The following is a 22,688-nucleotide window of genomic DNA, read 5'->3' on the forward strand; positions in this document are numbered from 1 at the left end:
GGGTTATTAATATAAATATATTAAATTTATATTTTAAAAGCAAAAAAGCTGCAGTGTAATTAATGATTGAAACCTAGAAGTACATGTCCATTTACATTTAAGCAGTTCATTGAATTAATTTGTGAGAATATATGTATTTTTTTGGTAGGCAAATGGTGAAAATTACATTTTTTTAATTAGGCTTTGTTTCAGATTTGCATATTACAGAACAAATTAAATAATATAACATCTTATAGTTATGAGAAGCATTTTGTTATGTTTAATGCAATGCAATATGTTTTATTGAGTAAATGTTTTATCTACATATTTAATTAGTTAAAAATGCATATTTTAAGGGGACTTTATTTTAGTATTTTTATGGTTACTGAACAATTAGCCTATAGAATATAATTTAATAAAAAATAAACAGGAAAAATCTGTAGTCTGTAGTTTGATTATCAAAAATGCCAAAGTTAACACTTTGATATAGAATATTTATCTATCACAAAGCTTCTCCACGACTAGTTACGTAGGAAAGCTTAGTTTAAAAGTTTTCAAAGTTATATTGACAATTAGAAAATCAAAATCAGTATCTAAATTGGCCAGTCCAGCAACATGAAATTGGTGATCAGTAGCAGGCCTAAAAAAACCTTGTTATAGCATTCCTATCTGTCATCTAAACACAAATAGTTCAAGTTGTGTAGCAGCCTCCTGTAAAAGCCAAATCCAGTGCACTGATTCAGTAGTGGTATTCTGACAGGAACAACCCTTTTTCAACACGTGTTGTTAGTGTTGAATCACTTGTCTTCTTTCAATTAATTCCAGTTTTCTAACAGTGCAGATGATTACAGAAGCAGAACGACGCTAGACGTCTTAAGAGATAGGTGTTGCCAAAATGGCAAATGCATATCTCAAGTATCAGAAGTACATATGATCATACAGAGATGACGGGTTTGATTATATTTTGAAGCCACTCATGCGTCTATTAAAGGAAAACGTGAAACGCGCTTCTGAAGTGTTTTTTACGGATATTAAAACCATCAGTGATCATGTTGGGATGGAAAATTTGATTTCATTTTGAAGCCAGTCATGCCTTCATTAAAGAGAACCAAAAGAAAGTTATCTGGCTGTTTCACTACTCCAGCAGGAGAAGACGATTTAGGGCTATGTGTTTGAGGTTCTCTTCACAGTCTGGCCTGTTTAACAGTTAATGTTCACATTTAAAGACAGGGGATGAAACCCAGCGATAAATTAACCATTTCCTAACGTTGAATCACATATCTTCTCTCAGTTAATTCCTGTTTTCTAACTGTGCAGACGATTACAGAAACAGAGCAGTTCTAGACATCTTAAAAGATACAGTACATCCGGAAAGTATTCACAGCACATCACTTTTTCCACATTTTGTTATGTTACAACCTTCCAGAAGGACAACCATCTCTGCAGCAATCCACCGATCAGGCCTGTATGGTAGAGTGGCCAGATGGAAGCCACTCCTTAGTAAAAGGCACATGGCAGCCCGCCTGGAGTTTGCCAAAAGGCGCCTGAAGGACTCTCAGACCATGAGAAAGAAAATTCTCTGGTCTGATGAGACAAAGATTGAACTCTTTGGTGTGAATGCCAGGCGTCACATTTGGAGGAAACCAGGCACCGCTCATTACCAGGCCAATACCATCCCTACAGTGAAGCATGGTGGTGGCAGCATCATGCTGTGGGGATGTTTTTAAGCGGCAGGGACTGGGAGACTAGTCAGGATAAAGGGAAAGATGACTGCAGCGATGTACAGAGACATCCTGGATGAAAACCTGCTCCAGAGCGCTCCTGACCTCAGACTGGGGCGACGGTTCATCTTTCAACAGGACAACGACCCTAAGCACACAGCCAAGATATCAAAGGAGTGGCTTCAGGACAACTCTCTGAATGTCCTTGAGTGGCCCAGCCAGAGCCCAGACTTGAATCCGATTGAACATCTCTGGAGAGATCTTAAAATGGCTGTGCACCGATGCTTCCCATCCAGCCTGATGGAGCTTGACAGGTGCTGCAAAGAGGAATGGGCGAAACTGGCCAAGGATAGGTGTGCCAAGCTTGTGGCATCATATTCAACAAGACTTGAGGCTGTAATTGCTGCCAAAGGTGCATCGACAAAGTATTAAGCAAAAGGCTGTGAATACTTCTGTACATGTTATTTCTCAGTTTTTTTATTTTTAATAAATTTGCAGAAACCTCAAGTAAACGTTTTCCATGTTGTCATTATGGGGTGTTGTGTGTAGAATTCTGAGGAAAAAAATTAATTTTATCCATTTTGGAATAAGGCTGTAACACAACAAAATGTGGAAAAAGTGATGCGCTGTGAATACTTTCCGGATGCACTGTAAGTGTTGCCAGATGTAAAATGCACGTCTCAAGTGTTTTTTTATGAATATTAGAAGTGCCTATGATCATACAGGGATGACAAGTTTGATTTTATTTTGAAGTCACTCATGCCTCCATTAAAGGAAAACTAGAGAAAGTTAACTGGCTGTTTCACTACTCCAGCAGGAGGAGACGATTAAGGGCTATGTGGGTTTGGGGTCTCTTAACGTTCTTCCCTGTTTAACAGTTGATGTTCAGGTTTTCTCACAAGGGATTAAGTCCAGTGCTAAATTAATCATTTTCCAGTGTTTTGAAACATGTCTCCTCTCAATTAATTCTTGTTTTTTTTAAGTGTTCAGATTGTTAAGATGGATGGTACAAATGGATGGAGACATGCAGTTTGGGTGTGTCTTCAAATTTAAGCTGCTGGATTTATCCACTCTAAAGAATTTGTTTGGAAGGTTTGTAAGAGTAGTGTTCTTTTAGTTGGTGGGTTTTGCACAATGGGCTTTGCTATAAGTAATGCACTTTTCTTTTTTAAACATGGATTGTAAGTAGAATCTTGTTTGCTTACGTTTTTGTTGCAATGCCTGTTCTTATTTATTTATTGATTTAAATATACATTATTTCATTTCTTTGCATAATTAGGTTTTGTATTCCGATTTTGGGATATTTTGGAGGGAGTGATGTTTTTCCTTATTAACATCTAACAGGCTAATTTACTTTAGACTGTTGTGCCCAGTTTTGGAATGTTGTGTATTAGGTTATTTGGATAAAATTAACAGGTGTTATCTCTATTTTGAATGTAAATACTTTAACCATATGTCCTCTCCAATATTACATTTGTACAGTCTTTCAGTTATAACTAGAGAAGTTCTGATTGTTTTCCCTGGATTTTCCGTTATGGCAGTTACTGAATGTCTTTTTTGTTGATATGTACCAGAATTACACTGTTGTGTTGTCAAATCGAACATCACAATTTGAATATTATTCAGATTTATTTATAAAGTTATTCTTCAAAAGCTAAAGCTAACGTTCAATTGCCAAAGGATGGTTGTTTGTTTTACCTGTGCTAATTTTGGCATCATGTTGCTTAGGACACAGTATGCAAAGCTGTAGTCATTTTACTGACATGTTTTTGTGCTTCATTTCCACAATCAGCCTGTTTGTAATTTTGAATGGTTTGCTTATCTTCCTAAGTATAATTTACATCTAGACCCCTTCATCACAATATTTTTTTTCTTCTTTTCTTGTCCCACTACTCTGCACTTTGATCTACAAGTGTGTTCAAACTAGTTTTTCTAAATGTTTTTCCTGTGCCCTGAAAGTATCATTTTTGCATCTGATTCTGTCCCATTCACTCTTAAACCTGACTGTTGTTTAATGCATAGACCTTGTCATTAAATAAAGCAAATGGAAAACAACCATCATAATTCTAATTTTACTTTTGTTATATTTCTTTTAAACACTAACTTTTGTGAGGCTCCTCAGCAAACACACACAATTAGTTGTGTGTCTTATATGGTTGCTGGATTGATTGACAGATAGAGGTGTAAAAAAAATATCGATATACTTGAGTATTGCAATATTATGTTTTTTGATATTGCATCGATTCTCAAAAACATAGTACCAACTTTTAATTACTAGTTTACATACAAAGATTCAAGGCACACGGTTCATTTTGCGCTGTGTTTAAACCCTGGAGCACAAGACAGCAGCTAACGTAACAACAACATAAATTGAGACAGGAAGCAGCGTAAGGGTTGACGTATGTAGGCTTTCAATATTCAGGCTCGCGGATCTGGCAGACAATGTGGATTGTGCAGTGACAAACCGAGCTGGCTAGTAACACGACAACCAATGGCTGAATCCAGAGGAGTTAGACCAGCTACCGTGACAACAGAGCGGAAGTATGGGCTCATTTTGGCTTTCACAATAAAGAAGGCATTAAGGAGATTGACAAGAGCCATGAAATTGTGCCATGCCAAAATCAAATATTTGGAGAACACAACGAATCTCAGAGCACACATAACAAGACACCATTCTGATGTACAGCTAAAGGAGCAGCAAACGGCAAGTGGTAAAAAAGTGGATCCCTCTCAACTCACTATGGAACAAGTTCACACATAGAAGTTAGCACCGACCTCAACTCGTGCAACCAAAATAACTCGGTCAATACTCTACTTCATTTGCAAAGATATGCACCCTCTGAGTGTTGTAGAGAATGAAGTCTTCCGAAATATGGTGAATACGATGGAGCCTTGTTACACCATACCCTCCCGACACCACATCACTGACATCACTGTGCCCAAGTTGTACGAGGAGGTAAAAATGATGGTACCAGAATCTCTCAGCTCAGTTGTGAGAGTCGCTTGGACATCAAGGGCCACTGAATCTTCCGTAACAATAACAGCACATCACATAACGGATGAGTGGAAGCTGGACTCGTATGTGCTACAAACAAGAGCTATTCATGACAGCCACACAGGTGAGAACATCGCAGCATTACTAAAGGAGGCTGTTCATGAATGGCGATTGGAAGCAAAAGAGCCCATCACTGTAATAGACAAGGCATCCAATATGAACGTTGCGGCTTTACTTGCAGAGATGACACATTTACGATGTTTTGCACACAGCTTGAATCTCGCCTCGCAGAAAGCACTGAAATTGCCAGCGGTGGAACGACTGCTCAGCAGGATCAGACGCGTTGCAAGCTTTTTCAAATGCAGCACCATAGCCAGCCACCAGCTAAAACACAAACAAGATCTACTTCAGCTACCAAAACACAGGTTAATCACAGACATTGTCACAAGGTGGAACAGCTCTTATGACATGATCATAAAGATTATTAGAACAACAACCAGCCATCTGTGCAGCACTTCTGTCAACAGAGGTCAGAAAGAGTAAAAATGATATCTTCACACTGAGTGAGGCTGACATCACATGTGCTGAGGAAGTGTGTGAGGAAGTGCTCAAGGCACTCATGCCAATGAAGGATGCCACCTTGGTAATGTCAGAGGAGAGCATGCCCACTCTGTCTATCATGGCTCCACTTTTTGCCAAGTTTGTTATGAGCACAGAGGAAAGACTGGATGACACACAGATAATGAAGGATATCAAGGATACAATAGCTCAAGATCTAGGAAGGAGATATGCCAATTAGAGGGAGACACAGTGCATGGCATCAGCTCTTGATCCTAGGTTTAAGGATCTACCTTTTCTTTCTGAAGAACAAACTGTAGTAACACGTGCAATCCAAGTTTAAGATCTGACAAGGTTCACTATCGAAATATATGTATCTTCTTACATTTGTTTAATATTTTCTTTAGGAATCCTGCAAGCACTTTTAATTTTCACTGATATATGCAGTTGTTGTTCCTTTTTTCAGATTGCAGAAAATATAGCGTTATGATTTTGGATGTTACAGGGACAATGCATTTTCTTTTATTAACTACTTGAGATTGAAAAATAAATAATTAGAATGTAAACCTTTAAAGCAGAATTTAATATATATACTGTCTGTGTATGTGTATATACTAATATATATACAGGTGCTGGTCATAAAATTAGAATATCATGACAAAGTTGATTTATTTCAGTAATTCCATTCAAAAGGTGAAACTTGTATATTAGATTCATTCATTACACACAGACTGATGTTTAATCAAATGTTTAAATAATTCTAATTTTATGATCAGCACCAGTATATATATATATATATATATATATATATATATATATATATATATATATATATATATATATATAATATATACACTAGTCATTTAACCCGTTATTGAAGGATGCCCCGCGCATGCGCACTTCACCAGAAGACACCCACACACGGACACCTGGATGCACATAGGGATTTTATATATATATATAAGCGAAGGTCTGTGATACGGTTTGCATATTTGTAGTTGGAGATCCACAAAGGGAGAGAATGAATCATGTATCATAAAGTAGTTTGTATTCCTTAGCTTTCAGCTCCTGCCAGTAGCCGTCAACAGAGGATAATGATTAGACATACAAGAATCAAAGGCAATATATAGCAAAATGAGGGAAGGGAGGGATGGGTAGGTGAGTGTGTGTGTAAGGAGGTGGGGCTAGGAAGGTGTTGGTTGTAAAGTTTTTTTTATTATGAGGATGTTCATCTTCTTAAGTTTGCATATGCTGGGTTCATGTCCAAATGTCTGTTAATGGTGTTTTCGTTTGAAAGCCAAGATTTAGCCAGCTCTCTGGCACTTTTAGTACTGGCCTTAAATCTCACTTGTACATTGTCCCAGTTAAATGTATTTCCGGTTGAATTTGTGTGCGTATAAATCAGTGATTGTGAGTCCTTCTTTCTGACAGCGTTTTGATGCTCCTTTATACGTGTTGTGATTCTTTTTGATGTTTGTCCTATGTATACCGCTGGGCAAGAACTGCATGGAATGCTATAAACTGCGTTTCATGTCTCTGCTGTCGATTTTGTTTTTGGCATTGAAAAGAACAGTGCGCAGATTGTTCGTAGGTTTGTATGCTATTCTGATGCCTGATTTGGACAGGATGCGTGCTGCACCATCTGACACTATGTGATGATAAGGAAGCGTATGCCAGATGGGATGTGGGGTCAGATTGGAGTCAATTGTTTGGTGGGTTCTCTGGCATCTCCTGTGTAGGCATTGTTTAATGAACGTCTTTGGGTAGCCGTTTGAAGTGAAGAGATGGAAAATATAGCGTCTTTCGTTCATTTTTGTCTCCTTCGTATTACAATGGGTGTGAATTCTTCTGAATAAAGTCTTAATACAGCTCCGTTTATGAGATGTTGGGTGACTGCTGGCAAAGTGTAATATCTTGTCTGAATAGCATTCCTTACGGTAGACACTTGTAATCAGCGTGGAGTCGTTACTTCTTTCAATGGAGATGTCCAGGAAATTGATGCGTCTGTTTGTTACTTTTTTCATGGTGAATTGGATTGCAGGGAATATTGTGTTGATGTGGTTGTAGAAATCGTTCAGCTGGCCATTTTTTAATATGACGCATGTGTCGTCTACGTAGCGTACCCAAATTTTGGGTGTGAATTGAGATAAAGCCACGTTTTCGAATCGCTGCATTACCAGTTCTGCCAGAAGTCCTGATAATGGCAATCCCATTGGCATGACTTCTTTTTGAATGTAGTATTTTCGTTGAAATGAAAGTGCGTTTTTTGGCAAGGTGATATTAGGTGAATTATGTCTTTAGATAGATAGATAGATAGATAGATAGATAGATAGTTAGTTAGATACTTTATTAATCCCAAGGGGAAATTCACATACTCCAGCAGCAGCATACTGATAAAAAACTATTAAATTAAAGAGTGATAAAAATGCAGGTATAACAGACAATAACTTTGTATAATGTTAACGTTTACCCCCCCGGGTGGAATTGAATTGTCGCATAGTGTGGGGGAGGAACAATCTTCTCAGTCTGTCAGTGGAGCAGGATAGTGACAGCAGTCTGTCGCTGAAGCTACTCCTCTGTCTGGAGATGATACTGTTTAGTGGATGCAGTGGATTCTCCATGATTGACAGGAGCCTACTCAATGCCTGTTGCTCTGCCACTGATGTAAAACTTTCCAGCTCCGTGCCTACAATAGAGCCTGCCTTCCTCACCAGTTTGTACAGGCGTGAGGCGTCCCTCTTCTTTATGCTGCCTCCCCAGCACACCACCGCGTAGAAGAAGGCAAGGTGCTCGCCACAACTGTCTGATAGAACATCTGCAGCATCTTATTGCAGATGTTGAAAGACGCCAGCCTTCTAAGGAAGTTTAATCGGCTCTGTCCTCTCTTGCACAGAGCATCAGTATTGGCAGTCCAGTCCAATTTATCATCCAGCTGCACTCCCAGGTATTATAGGTCTGCACCATCTGCATTACAGTCACCTCTGATGATCACGGGGTCCATGAGGAGCCTGGTCCTCCTAAAATCCACCACCACCTCCTTGGTTTTGCTGGTGTTCAGTTGTAGGTGGTTTGAGTCAAACCATTTAACAAAGTCCTTGATTAGGTTCCTATACTCCTCCTCCTGCCCACTCCTGATGCAACCCACGATAGCAGTGTTGTCAGCGAACTTTTTCACGTGGCAGGACTAGGAGTTGTATTGGAAGTCTGATGTATATAGGCTGAACAGGACCGGAGAAAGCACAGTCCCCTGTGGCGCTCCTGTGCTGCTGACTATAATGTCAGACCTGCAGTTCCCGAGACACACATACTGAGATCTGTCTGTAAGATAGTCCACGATCCATGCCACCAGGTATGAATCTACTCCCATCTAGAGAAGTCCAGAAACATAATTCTTACAGCACCACTGCCTCTGTCCAAGTGGGAGAGGGATCGGTGTAGCATATAGATGATGGCATCCTCTGCTCCCACCTTCTCCTGGTATGAGAACTGCAGAGGGTCGAGAGCGTGGCAGACCTGTGGCCTCAGGTGGTGAAGCAGCAGCCGCTCCATGGTCTTCATCACATGTGACGTCAGAGCAGCTGGCCGGAAGTCATTCAGCTCATTAGGACGTGATACCTTTGGGACTGGGGTGATGCAATATGTTTTCCAAAGCCTCAGGACTCTCCCCTGTTCCAGGCTCAGGTTGACGATGCGCTGTAGACTCCAATCTGACCCCCCATCCCACCTGACACACATTTCCTTATCGTCACGGATTGTCAGAAGGTGCAGCACGCATCCTGTCCAAATCAGTCATCAGAGTAGCACACAAACCTACGAAACAATCTGCGCACTGTCCTTTTCAATGCCAAAAACAAAATCGACAGCAGAGACACAAAACGCAGTTTACAGGTATAGCATTCCATGCAGTTCTTGCCCAGCGGTATACATAGGACAAACATCAAAAAGAATCACAACACGTATACAGGCGCATCAAAACACTGTCAGAAAGAAGGACTCACGATCACTGATTTTATACGTACACAAATTCAACCGGACATACATTTAACTGGGACAATGTACAAGTGAGATTTAAGGCCAGTACTAAAAGTGCCAGAGAGCTGGCTAAATCTTGGCTTTCAAATAAAAACGCCATTAACAGACATTTGGACATGAACCCAGCATATGCAAACTTAAGAAGATGCAACATCCTCATAATAAAAAAAACTTTACGACCAACACCTTCCTAACCCCACCTCATTACACAAACATACACTCACCTACCCATCCCTCCCTATATATATATATATATATATATATATATATATATATATATATATATATATATATATAAAAGTTTCATTCATTTTTTTTTTTTAATTTTCTTAATTTGTTTATGTAAAGATTCCTGCAAGCACTTTTATTTTTTACTGATATTCTGTAAAGAAATGTTAATTTGTTTGTGAATTTCCCGTTGGGATTAATAAAGTATCTCTCTCTCTCTATCTCTAATTCCTTTGTTCAGATTACAGTGCAATGATGTTATGCATTTTCGTATAAACTATTTGAAACATAGTGTGGCATACTGTGAACCATTTAAAGCAGGATCAAAAAGTACAGTAATTTGTTTTTTTAGTGATATAGGAACATGTTAATTCCTTTCCTCAGATTGCACAAAAGGTATTGCTATGATGTCTGACATTATAGCGATTGTGATAAATTCTTCTGCAGATCCCACTGTTCTGATTGCATAAAAAAGTAAACTTTTTTTACTCAGATTTTATGCATAGGGTGGTGTGTTCTTTACACTATGACCGTTTTCCTAAAATTAGATTTAAAAAAAAAAATGCAATATATCACCTTGCTTACAGCATTGTAATATTTTGCAATATATTGAATCGTTACCCCTGTATTATGATACATATCGTATCACAAAATTCTAGCCAATACACAGCCCTATTGACAGATAATGCTTAATACAATGAGGGGTAATTAGAAATATTCAGGCCACCTTTGTTAAAGTATTGCTGCATCCCTAATGGATAATAATAGTAGAGCTTGATACTGTGACACTCCTTCTTTTCCATGTGAATCCACAGGTGCCGACTGGATTTCATTCTGAATGCTGTGATACTGTATAAACGGCATCCTGCTACTGGCCATTGGACATCTCCAAAATAATAGAATAAGTCCACCTTTGACCTGCCTGCCTCCTGCTTTGTCTGTTACTTTGCTTGCTGTTCTCACCCTGTCCCTGTCTTATAAACTAACATGTATTCCTTTTGATCTTAAGCCGCTATGCCTGTTCTTGTTTGGCACAATACATTTGCACTGCAGGATTCCAGCCGAGTGTTGCAAGCAGTACCCATTCAAAAGTGTCACAAGTGCTTCATGATTTGCAGGTGAATAAGTAAAACTATAAATAATTATGTAATGAAGCATGATGCCAGTGCATGTGGCTTATAAGGATTTCAGCTACCTGTTTGGTGGCTGTTTTTGTGGCTTGCTGTCCCAAGAACGGCCAGTACTAGACTGAAAAAAACATAACAGTGTTTTTCAGTGGAGATGCTTGGGATTTTAATGGCTCTTATATTTAAATGATGGAGGCCCAAATACTGTTAGATTTTTTTTAAAATTTTACTGTTGGTGTTTGTTCTTGCTGTAACTGCTATTACCATAATAATAAAGTATAAAGAAGTACACACAAACGTACATGAAATGTCCTTAATTGTTAACCTAAGTTTGAATATATTTGAATATTTACTTAATTTTAATTTGAATATTTAAAGCTTATTTTTGGCTAATTTGACAGCCCTACTAAGTACACATACTTTTCAGAACATTTGTAATTATGTTAGTCATAGTCCATTGTAATATAAATATTCCTAGCTGTATTAAAGTTTTTAATTTTATATAATTAAACAATAGCAAGAACTACAGAATTATCAAATGATATGACAGTTGTTAAACTTGTTGATTCAAAAATGGGTATTTATATTGTGCAAAAAAAGGTGTTAAACTGGAATGATCTCAAAACCCCCAAATATTCATAATAGCATAGTGCAGGTAGAATAACCCCGGAGTAAGTATTTATCTATCTATTTATTTTATATGAAGAAAATAGCATTGCGTACAATCAAGGGCGAAGTATTCAAACACAAAAAAAAAACAGGAAAAAGTGAATGATATTCCCAAAGATATATACTTATTGATATATATTTATGTGTTTATGTACACTACTAGTCAAACGTTTTAGAACACCTCAGTTTTTCCAGTTTCTTTTGAAATTTAATCAGTTGAAATGCAATAAATGACCTAAAATGATGAAAAGGTAAGCAATAAACTGGCAGAGATTTAAATTTAAAGTTTAGGTTAGCAAAAACTAAAAAAAAGAAATCTCAGAATATTATAAATGGGGCTTCTTCAGGGAACAACTAATAGATGTTCTGCTGCAGTTAAAATAAATTAGGTCTTGTAAGTTGAAACAAACAATATGCACAGGTGTCCCAACCTCTGTTGATTACTTAAAAACCCTTTGTCTGTCAACAGACTGTTGTTACATCCTCTGAAGTACTACTTGGACAATATTCCAGTGGTAATGTCAAAAAATGGCAATTAACAAATGAAATAAGACAAAGCATTATTACCCTTAGAAGTGTAGGCCTTTTATTTAGAGAAATTGCAAAACAAATCAAAGTGTCTTTGGATCTGCCAGATCTTTGCTTATCAGTGTTTCTTCTAGTTTCCAGATGTACTCAAAGTCACAACCCAATCAAAAGACATTTTTCTTAGGGTCACCTGTGTTAGTGTGAGTTGGCCCCATGCTACCAGGTCCCACCAGGAGTCTCTTGAACCCGCCACCACCGATGTTTCTAAGGGATGAGCCAAGCAAATGCACCATACAAACTACAAAGAGCAAAGGGAAGGTGTGAAGGTGCTCAGTGCTTTTATTAAAACAATCCAACAAAAACAAAGTGCTCAGTGAGTGCTGTGCCAAAAAGTTCAGTAAATAAATACTTCACAAAAAAGTTAAAGTGGAGGTTAAAACCAGTCAAAGAAATAATCCATTAAAAATGTAATTAAAACAACGCAGGATTCTCCTTTAAAATTCAGTCCCTGGTACTTCCCTTGTAAAACCAACACCTCTCCGGCTTATCCTGCTCAGACTTCGCAGCACGGAGGGACATCAACCAACAGGCACAGACACCCTTCAATCTTGGCCTGTGTCCCCACCGCCTTATCCATGGCATTTAGCATATTACTTGCACCTGCTCCACTCCCCATTGTGAGTGCTTCCAATTATTTATTTAAAACTGACATTTTTTTCTGAGCTGTGGACCTGCTATACCACATCACCAGCTTGTGTTATAGGCATTTCACAGCACAACAGTTTCATGCACAGCTTAACAGTGGTCGATAAAGCAAGTCTCGGTTTCTGCTGTGAAGAAGAGACCTTGTCTAGTCTGCGGTACTCCATTGTATTTCAGTTCCCTATTTTTGTCCTTCAAGAAATGACTTTCTTACTTCCACTTGACCTGTCACACCTGCAGCACAAAGTCTCCTCTTCACACATATATTCACCAAGGTTTACCAAATACACTGTAATGTTGAAAACTATCCAAACTTTTTTTTTTCCATTAACATTCTCTTTTCCTCTGAAACAACAGTACTGCATCCATTATCTGGACAAACATAAAGTTGTATGCAAACATTACAAAGCCACTATCCACTGAAAAGATAAAAAATAAAATTCTACAAAAACATGAAAAGGGCAGGCTTCTAAGCATATCTTTACAACTGAGGCAAATAACTGTTTTTTATAATACCAAGCTTAATTTAAAGAAAGCTGAGAATTTTTAATGGAGTACCACCATAAGGTAATTTAAATAATGAACATTGCAGTATGTAGTTGTGGTTTCCACAAATTTTGGTAGTTTATTGATAATTTTAATTAAAAAATCATAACACACATGTGGTCTGTATTTGGTCTGCTCTAAGTAACAGCATGTTAGGTGTAGTGTTTCTCAGTTTCTGTTAAGCACAAATTTGGTGACATTGCAGCTTCAGTTGTTGTTTGATCTGAAAACAGCACATAGTTCTAACAAAACGGTGTTATACAAAATTCAACTTCCCTTGTTTGTTTTTATTGTCATTAAGAACTTTCTTCTGGCAGCCCTTCCAGATAGACTGTCAATTGTTGACTCAAAGATGCAACTAAACATTGCAGTTCTTTTATTGTGGATTTTAAGTAAATCTTTCCTGATGTATTATAAATTATAGTCCATTGTTGGCAAGGCTTTTGTTGTAAGGCTTTTTTATTTGTGTTTATCTGTAGTGGATATTTCTATAAAAGAAAAGCTTGTCTATTCTAAAAGAAAAAAAAGGAGGTGGTCTGTTTTGACCCTTAAAGCGTATTATAATATAAAGAAGAAAGCAAGCATTCTAAAGTTTGACAGTGAAGGTAGTAAAAAAAATAACACCTTCTTGTACAACTCCCACTGCATTAAAGGAAGATATTTAGTTTACTGAAATGGGAGCTTTACCTGTCATTTCACAGACAGCTGCCTCTCCTGAGAGTAAATAAGAAACTGCTTCTACATCCCATCGTGTTGATTTCTTATGGTCTAAATTCTGAAGGGGCTGGTGATATTTTGGGGTAAATGGAGCCTTTTCAACTAGCAGAAACATTTTTTTCACTTTCAATCTTGGTGTACACAACTAACATCTCCCTCTTAAAATTCAGCATTATAAAATCACAAAGATTTTTATTTAATTAAGTGATATTTTATTACTCTTATTGCTATACTCCAGTCATAAAGTAAAATTGTATATTAACACTAGAATTACCAGAACCTACGAAAAAACTCGTAGATCCGGCCCACCTTAAATCCCATCGCACCTCTCTGTCAGCGTCTTTTGTCCTGTAAATGTGCCGTTAAAGACAAGCAGCCTGCTATTCCATCCCCCCACCACCACAGAACATACACAAAGTTCTCCCTGCTCCTGCCTTGATTATCTGGGAGTGAAGTGCTGGAGTTTTAGAGTGGAAATAATAGATCGTTATTTGGAACACATGCATTTCATGTGTGTTCCGTTTCAACAATTATCCGGATCTATGAGTTTTTTCGTAGGCTCTGGTAATTCTAGTGTTAAATATCTGTTACGATTATTGGAGAAAGTCAGAGATTAGCAAGACAACGTATATATGTTGAATATCCATTGTTGTAGTTAAGCTTAGAAAGAGTTGTGAAAACTTTGCAGATTTTATTTAATTTTCAGATGTTGTGGACAGTCAAATGAAATTGTTAAATATTGCAATGTTGGCTTTTGCATGTTTATTTTTTTTTAAATATTAAATATCAATACAGTGGAACCACAGTTTGCGAGTAACTTGGTTTACGAGTGTTTTGCAAGACGAGCTAAAATTTTTAATAAATTGTGACTTGACAAACGAGCAAGGTTTTGCAGTACGAGTGGTGTGTATACGCTTTGTCTGCTGAATGTCATGTAATCACAACTGAGCTGATGGTTCTCTCTCTGTCTCGCTGCAGGATTGTGGGCACCCCAAAACACGAAGCGGAGTCTCAGTACTTTAGCCACACCAGCTTTATTCAGCTTGAAACAGCGACAGCGCGGTTATTTATTGTAGCGGGATCTGTCACTCTCCTATACACAGACACAGCAGTCAGGCAGGGTTGTGGCCAAGTAGTACTGTGCCCTGAGCATTTATAATGTTGAATGTTCCTTGTTCCTTGTATCACCCATCGACGGCAGGCGCTTATAGCATGTCCGCGATCTTTTCGAATTCGCTTTTATGGCGAACTGCTACAGCGCTGGGAGACTGCGATTGCTTTGGGATGCTCTTCTGTGTGTCGTCCCATTGGATGGAATCCCACAAGAGTTTAGAAACTCACTCACACCAGCCATGATTCTTTTCAAAGGTAAAGTGCAGGTTAATTTGTTTTATGTATTTTTACTTTAAATTTTGTATTAATCATTTTTATATGAATAGCTTTGGGTTGTGGAACGAATCATCTGAGTTTCCATTATTTCTTATGGGGAAATTCATTTTGATATACGAGTGCTTTGGACTGTGAGCACGTTTCCGGAACGAATTATACTCGCAAACCGAGGTTCCACTGTATATTTCCCAGCCCTAGTCTTAACAATGAATGGCAGAGCACGAATTCAGCTGTCATTATTTGATAGATACTTAATAAACCAGGTTACCAATCTTGTGTTAACAGTTGAAATCCTTTAGTTTTGATTGCTAGTTGGTTGATTTAATGCCCATTGAGTGAATTAGTAGTGCATAATTGTTAATTTTGGCTTTACTGATTCCTTTTACAATCTTGTAGAGTAGTAACTAGGGGTGGGCGGTATGACCAAAATTCTATATCACGGTATTTTTCTAAATTATCCCGGTTTCACGGTATTTGACGGTATTTTTTTCCCATGCATGAGTGGATGTTAAACACATTTTCCACTGCAATTACTGGCTAAGAATAACCTATTCCACTGTCAAGAGTATTGTACATTGTACAAAAAAAAACATTTTAATGTGCACACAAGTATTAATACAGGTTTGCATTGCCCCATAAAGTGATAGTTTTCAAGGGGGTGGCACTAATGAAGAGAAGGAAATCACATTGCATGACAGATGCAGTCAAAATATAGAACCTTTTCATTTAAAAAATTTTGCAAAAACTTAAATTATAATTTTGACAACATATTTTCAACAATCCAAAGAGGTATTTAGACTTAGGAAAATATCCAGAAGTGCTTGTCAAAAGTTGTATTGCACTGAACATGTTCTAGAAAAGGAATAAATAAATATTTTTTTGTAAAACAACTACACTTTCTGTTAATGTTAACAATCTCTGTCCACAGACACGTTAAAGTGACTTTTTAAACAACTTTACCATCATTAAACTGCATAATATTTAAACTAATAAATAATAACAATAAAATAAATAACTGTATTATTACTAATAGTTGCACTATTACTTCAAGGCTTCAAAAGCCCAGGTGCATTACACAGTATTCACCAAATTAAAATAAAATAAAACAAGTGCAATCTTGGTGATGACAGAATTCACTATCTTAATCTTCTTTATTTATTTATCTGGTTTGTACAATGCTATATACTGTATACGCTGCAGTTCTTTATTATATTCTGTAAGTGCCTTGGGCATGGGAAAGGCGCTATATAAATAAAATGTATTATTATTATTATGACATCTTTACCAACTGAACTATCATTTAGGCAAACTGCATTAATATGGACCTTGCTTCAAGCTAAGCTATATACATAAATAATACAACTGTAACTTGCATTTATAATTGTATTTGTAGTATAGCCCTACGGAATCGTATTAGGGACACAGGGAAGAAAAAAAAAAAAAACTATACGTCGAGAATAAAGTCGACATTTCCACTCTATTCTCATAGTTTACTTTATAATTAAAGTAGAATGTCGTAAACTAAACTTCATCCTAAAATCATTGTTTAATTTACTAGATTTTCTCAAACCCCGTCATAAGTTAATGTAGCACATTAAATGCTTTGTGTTGTGTTCCCCGACCCAGTTGTCCCAGATATTCCTGCTCTCTGAAAATTTAGAATTTATATCAAGTATTTATTTATATCAAGTATTTATCTTGGCATTCTAAATGTTCAGAGAGCATGAATATCATGTGAATGGATTCTGTGCAGCGATCGCTGCTGGTGCCGGTGCCTCCTCTTAGTGCAGAGGAAGTCAGTTTAAGAAGCTCGGGGAACACTTAACACAAAGCATTTAATGTGCTATATAACTTATGACGGGGTTTGAGAAAATCTAGTAAATTAAATATTCATTTTACGATGAAGTTTAGTTTACGATGTTCTACTTTAATGACAAAGTACGAGAATAAAGTCAACATGTCGTCACAATATTACACAGTACCCAGGTACATTACACTGTATTAAAAACAAATAAAAGTACAACTTGGCTTGCAGTATTATCCAGTAGTATAGAAACAGTATTTATACATCTGACCTTTTAAAACTAAAGCATCTCCATGCGACAGATGTGACTCATTTTTTTCAGCTCTCTGTCCATTTTCACCGCGGCATACCTATGCTACCGCCCACTATTTGGTGGTGTAGCAGTGAAAAAGAGCCCTAGTGCAACAAATCTGTTTTTAGCGGTGTAGCAGTGAAAAATGTCCCCACTTGAAAAGTTTCCCGCTGCGCCACGTTCCGAACGTCGTTTAGGCAATTTAAACCGGTGTTGCGGTATAAGAAAAATCCATATCATAAAAAAAATTTAAAACGGTTTTCGGTATGAACCGGTATACCGCCCAGCACTAGTAGTAACTATATAACTTTCATTGGTTTCTAACCCAGTCATACAAAGTATTGAGTGGATGTAAAATGTATTCAGACTCCTTCACTTTCTGTGCACTTTATTGTGTTGTAAATTTAAATTTAAATGGATATCTTTTCAATTTTTGCCCATCAATCTGCACTCAACAACCTATAAAGACAAAATGAAAACATGTTTTCAGAAAGGTTTATCAATCTTTGAGAAAATTAAAAACTGAAACCTCTCTCATGTAAGTATTCACAGATAGCAGTTGAATCTTGAATTGCGTTATTGCAGGAGTGTTTTGAGTTAGGTCTTATGGGACAAACATGTTATCCGTCTTTCTTTCCCATGCTAAGATGTGAGAAATTAGTATCCAGTGGTAATTTTAGGGTCTTTAAGGTTCACCCCGCAGTTCCAGATTTCTGGACCTAGCACCTTCTAGTGATGGTGCTTTAACATATTTGATTACCTGTTATACACAATAAAACCAACAACCACCCCAAACCCAACACTCTAGAGCCAAAAAAAAAAACAACATTCTACATTAAATTTATATTATAAAAGTTTTATTTTACTTACTTATGCAGAAAGCAAATACAATAATGAAAGAGTAAATGGGAATAATAGAAGATGCTGTATAATACTGGACTCAGTACAGTTAAAATATAAGTAGCAAAAGTAATGGTCTTAACAATAATTCAAGATAAAAGCCTTCCTTTTAGTCTGCCCTTTTCCATTTTTTTTGTATCTCCTAAATACTCCTTGGCACAGGACTATAACAGCATGCCACTTAAAATGGTGCTGACCCTCCCCTATCTTTAGCATCAAAATGTCTTTCTGTTTTGAGGCGATTCACTACTTCCTTTAATAATTTTAACATATGACATACAGTAGATAATCATATACAGTAATCCCTCGCTATATCACGCTTCGACTTTCGCGGCTTCACTCTATCGCGGATTTTATATGCAAGCAAATTTAAATATATATCGCGGATTTTTCGCTGGTTCTTGGGTTTCAGTGGACAATGGGTCTTTTAATTTCTGGTACATGCTTCCTCAGTTGGTTTGCCCAGCTGATTTCATACAAGGGATGCTATTGGCAGATGGCTGAGAAGCTACCCAACCAGAGCACGTATTACGTATTAAATAAAACTCCTCAAATATATTGTGAGCATGGGGGCTGTTCGCACCTCTAGAGGATACGGCCGCTCCTCAAAAAACGCTGAAAGACTACCTTCACATTGCTTCCTTCCTTGCTGGGCTTACTTGTGGTTACTTCGTTACGCGATATGCTTCCCACAGGGTGCTTCACATACTTAAACAGGACTTATTGATTTTTGATTGTTTGCTTTTCTCTCTATCTCTCTTGCTCTGACATTCTCTGCTCCTGACAGAGAGGGTGTGAGCAGGGGGTCTGTTCGCACCCCTAGAGGATACGGATGCTCGTCTAAAAAATGCTGAAAGACTACCTTCACATTTCTCCCTTCCTTGCAGCTGCTTTGTCAAGCGACATGCTTCCCGCACGGTGCTTCGCATACTTAAAAGCCCAAAAAGCACCTATTGATTTCTGATTGTTTGCTTCTCTCTCTCTCTCTCTGCTCCTGACGCGCAGTCCTTTGAAGAGGAAGATATGTTTGCATTCTTTTAATTCTGTCTTGTCATGGAGCACGTTTAAACTTATGAAAAAGAAACAAATGTTTGTTTGCAGTGTTTGAATAAAGTTCCTGTCTCTCTACAACCTCCTGTGTTTCTGTGCAAATCTGTGACCCAGATTTAAAAATAAACATATAAACATATGGTTTTCTACTTCGTGGATTTTCACCTTTTGCAGGGGGTTCTGGAACGCAACCCCCGCGATTGAGGAGGGATCACTGAAAGGAAATTTACTTTTTAACACTTTTAATTACATTCCCTTATTCTTTCTTCAATTACAGTTAACCAAAAGTTACATGTTTGCTATAACTATATAATTATTTTAAAAAGTATATATGTACTTTTGTTAGTGAATTATTTCAAGGCAGGGTTACTGCTTTGACAGTATATCATAGTTCAAAAGTTAATTTAAGGTAAAAAGTTGTCCTTGTGGTTTTGCAATGGTTCCTGTGTTTGAACGGAACTTCTCTTTTGGCAGCTCTTCTGTTTCTCCCTTAATCTTTTTTTACTATTCAATCTTACAGTTAAAGATTCACATGTTGACCTTGTTTTTTAAGGTTCCGAGTACTTCCAGTACATTTCTGACCCTAATTGGTTCTTAGGCCAATTTGTTGCTTGTTTTCTCGGCAGGAGGCAGAGAAGAGTATCTGGCACATCATGCATTTCTTACCTGAATTTTTATTCTCTTTGGGGTGAAAATTAACTTCTCCTTTGCGTCATGATCTTGGAATTCATGGGTTTGAGGAACATTTGTTGATATTGAGACATACTACAAAATATTCTCCCTCAAGTTATGTTCCTGAGGTCACCTTAAACTGACATAAATGTCAGTATTTAAATAGGAACACTACGTGAAAGTAAACAATATAATAATAATTCTTTGCATTTATATAGCGCTTTTCTCACTACTCAAAGCGCTCAGCAATTGCAGGTTAAGGGCCTTGCTTAAGGGCCCAACAGAGCAGAGTCTCTATTGGCATTTACGGGATTCGAACCAGCAACCTTCCGATTGCCAGTGCAGATCCCTAGCCTCAGAGCCACCACACCATGGGTGCCCTCTTTGAAAAATTAAATCAATTTAATAAATTAATTTAATTTGTTTCAAGACTAGATGCCACCGGCCCTGTTAGATGGTCATTGAAATTGTGGGTGGGAGACTGAGTGGCCCTGCAATGAATAAGCACCCTGTCCAAGACTTTTTCATGCCTTACACTCAAAGGTCTAACTACCTGAAGCCCTGAATTGAATTAAGAACTTTGAGAATGTGTTGTTATGTTGTATCAAATATTGTACAAAGCTTAAAATATATGAGCTGGATAGTCTAACTCTTGTCTGCTTATTTTTCAGGTATATTCGACTTCATGGAAGAAAATTTAGCAAAGAAGATCATATATTGTTTATTAAGCTGCTATATGAATTAGTGACCATTCCCAAACTGGAAATTAGTATGATGCAAGGATTTGCACGTCTGTTGGTCAATTTACTTAAGTAAGTATGACCTTATTTTTCATTGGAATGAAAAAAGGGGTTTACAAGTACTATTACACATCAGTTGGGTACATAAAATATGACATTCTGAAACCTACTTTGTCCAATTTAGGATTTAGGGGACTAGAACCTTTCTTAGCAACAATAGATGCAAAGTGAAAACAGTACTGCATAGGGTATCAATCCATTGGAACTATCTCTCACTGAGTTGCCCACACTTGCACTCACTCATATGGCACAAATATGTGATCAGCAACTAATGTAACTTGCGTTCCTTTTTGAATGTGAGGATGAGAATAGTTCAAGTTAAAATTAATAAAGTAAGGTTAGTTATATCATGTTGTTTTATTGTATCTATGCAAAGGTGATAGCATTCATGTTGTGTCTGACCTTTTTTGACTGCTTTTATACAATTTGTTTTTGGGACCCAGGAACTGTAAGCTTAGCAGTTTCTGTTTTTGTAAAGGGTTTTGCCCAAATTCTGTTAACTACATCACCAATTGTTAAAAAACGTGTTCTTGTTGAACCAACATGCATGGTCATCTGTTAATTTCTTTCTTATTTTTTATGCTTGTATTATACAGTCAGACCTCTTATCTGTGCGTTCCTGATCTATGGATTCAGCCAAACACCGATTGAAAATATTTTAGAACAAAAATATCTGCAAAGTTTTAAAAGGCAAAGCTAGAGCTTGCTGAGCACCAAGTACTATGCTAAATCCATGCGAATGAAGTGATGTGTAGACACCAGCAGGAGGTGATAGGGTTGAGAAAATGCGTCGGCCCTCTACACTCACTTCTGAAGGCTCAGAAATTATCCTTCCACTGTGTCAACTGCATAAATGTTGTTATAATTTTTACCTTATCTGTAGTCAAGTTTGATTGTCTGTGAGCAATAACAGCAGTGCCAGTCTGAGGACCTCACTAAACCATCCAATTGGTAGTAACGATGGGTGGTGTATACAAACTGCAGGGATTTAATCTGTGTGAGCTCAAACACTAAAGGCCTGTTTATACTTGGTGAATCTTCATTGCTTCAAGGGTCCACTAGGGTGATTGTGACATAAATTTTGTCATCAGTCCTGGCACGTGGATCCTCATGTTCGCAACTATGTGCATGCAGGATTTTGTTAACTGCGCAGCCCGTGCGCTTTGTCTAAGCAGACACTAGGCAAGAAAACATACATTAATTGGAGGAACAGTTGTATGAAATATCACTACCCTTACTTACACAATTCAAAATTAAAAGTAATACACAGATTCATGGTGACAAATCACCCACACCCTGGGCAAAATTGAAAACTTTGTGTAGGCAGGAATGTAATTACCTGCGAAATCGATATGTAATGGCAAAGAAAAAACTTGTTTTGGCGGCAGAATTCTGTAAACACACAGTACCCAAACACCGAACACTTGAACTATAAATAGACTGTGCCTGCAGATGCTTGTGCCTGAATATAAATGGGCCTTAAGAAGGAGTGTAAAGTGCTATCTCTCAACAAGAAAATAAAAATCTTAAAGCTTTTGAAAAGTAGCATGTTGCTTTCACAATATAGCAGAAAGAAGCTAAAATTCATGGAATTGTTAGTGCTACTAGTTCTACTACAAATAATCTAGGGATCATTTAAACTATATGGGAGGGTGTGCTTAGGTTATATGCAAGTAATATTCCATTTTGTACAGGGGACTTAAGCATCCGTAGATTTTGGTATCTGCAGAGGTTCCTGAAAACAATACTATGTGGAAACCAAGGGGTGTCTGTATACAGTATTTTTTAGGGTCATGCTTTGTTTTTGTTTTCTCTGTTTGTCCTATTCTCCTAAAATATTTTTTGCAGTTTGTATAAGGCTTGAAACATTGCTATAAATCTGCAGTAATTTTACACCTGTCATAGTGGTGGGTGCACTCAGTGTAATTTTTTCTACCACCTACCCTGTGATTTCAAATAAGAGATTTACTTGACTTTGA

The 22,688-nt window shown here is 37.4% G+C and overlaps 1 protein-coding gene across 3 annotated transcripts in view; it reads left to right on the forward strand.

Moving 5' to 3' along the window:
* Positions 1-22,688, forward strand: part of psme4a (proteasome activator subunit 4a) — a 167,890-nt gene that overhangs the window by 22,594 nt on the left and 122,608 nt on the right. For all 3 annotated transcript variants that reach the window (XR_007933556.1, XM_051919347.1, XM_028821016.2), the window contains exon 2: positions 20,581-20,721. Coding sequence is in view for 2 of the 3 variants with exons in the window: in XM_051919347.1 (XP_051775307.1) it covers positions 20,581-20,721 (141 nt within the window). In the remaining variant the exon portion in view is untranslated. The remainder of the gene's footprint in view (positions 1-20,580; positions 20,722-22,688) is intronic.

The sequence above is a fragment of the Erpetoichthys calabaricus genome, chromosome 15 (assembly GCF_900747795.2).
Source record: "Erpetoichthys calabaricus chromosome 15, fErpCal1.3, whole genome shotgun sequence".
Taxonomy (NCBI): Eukaryota; Metazoa; Chordata; class Cladistia; order Polypteriformes; family Polypteridae; genus Erpetoichthys; species Erpetoichthys calabaricus.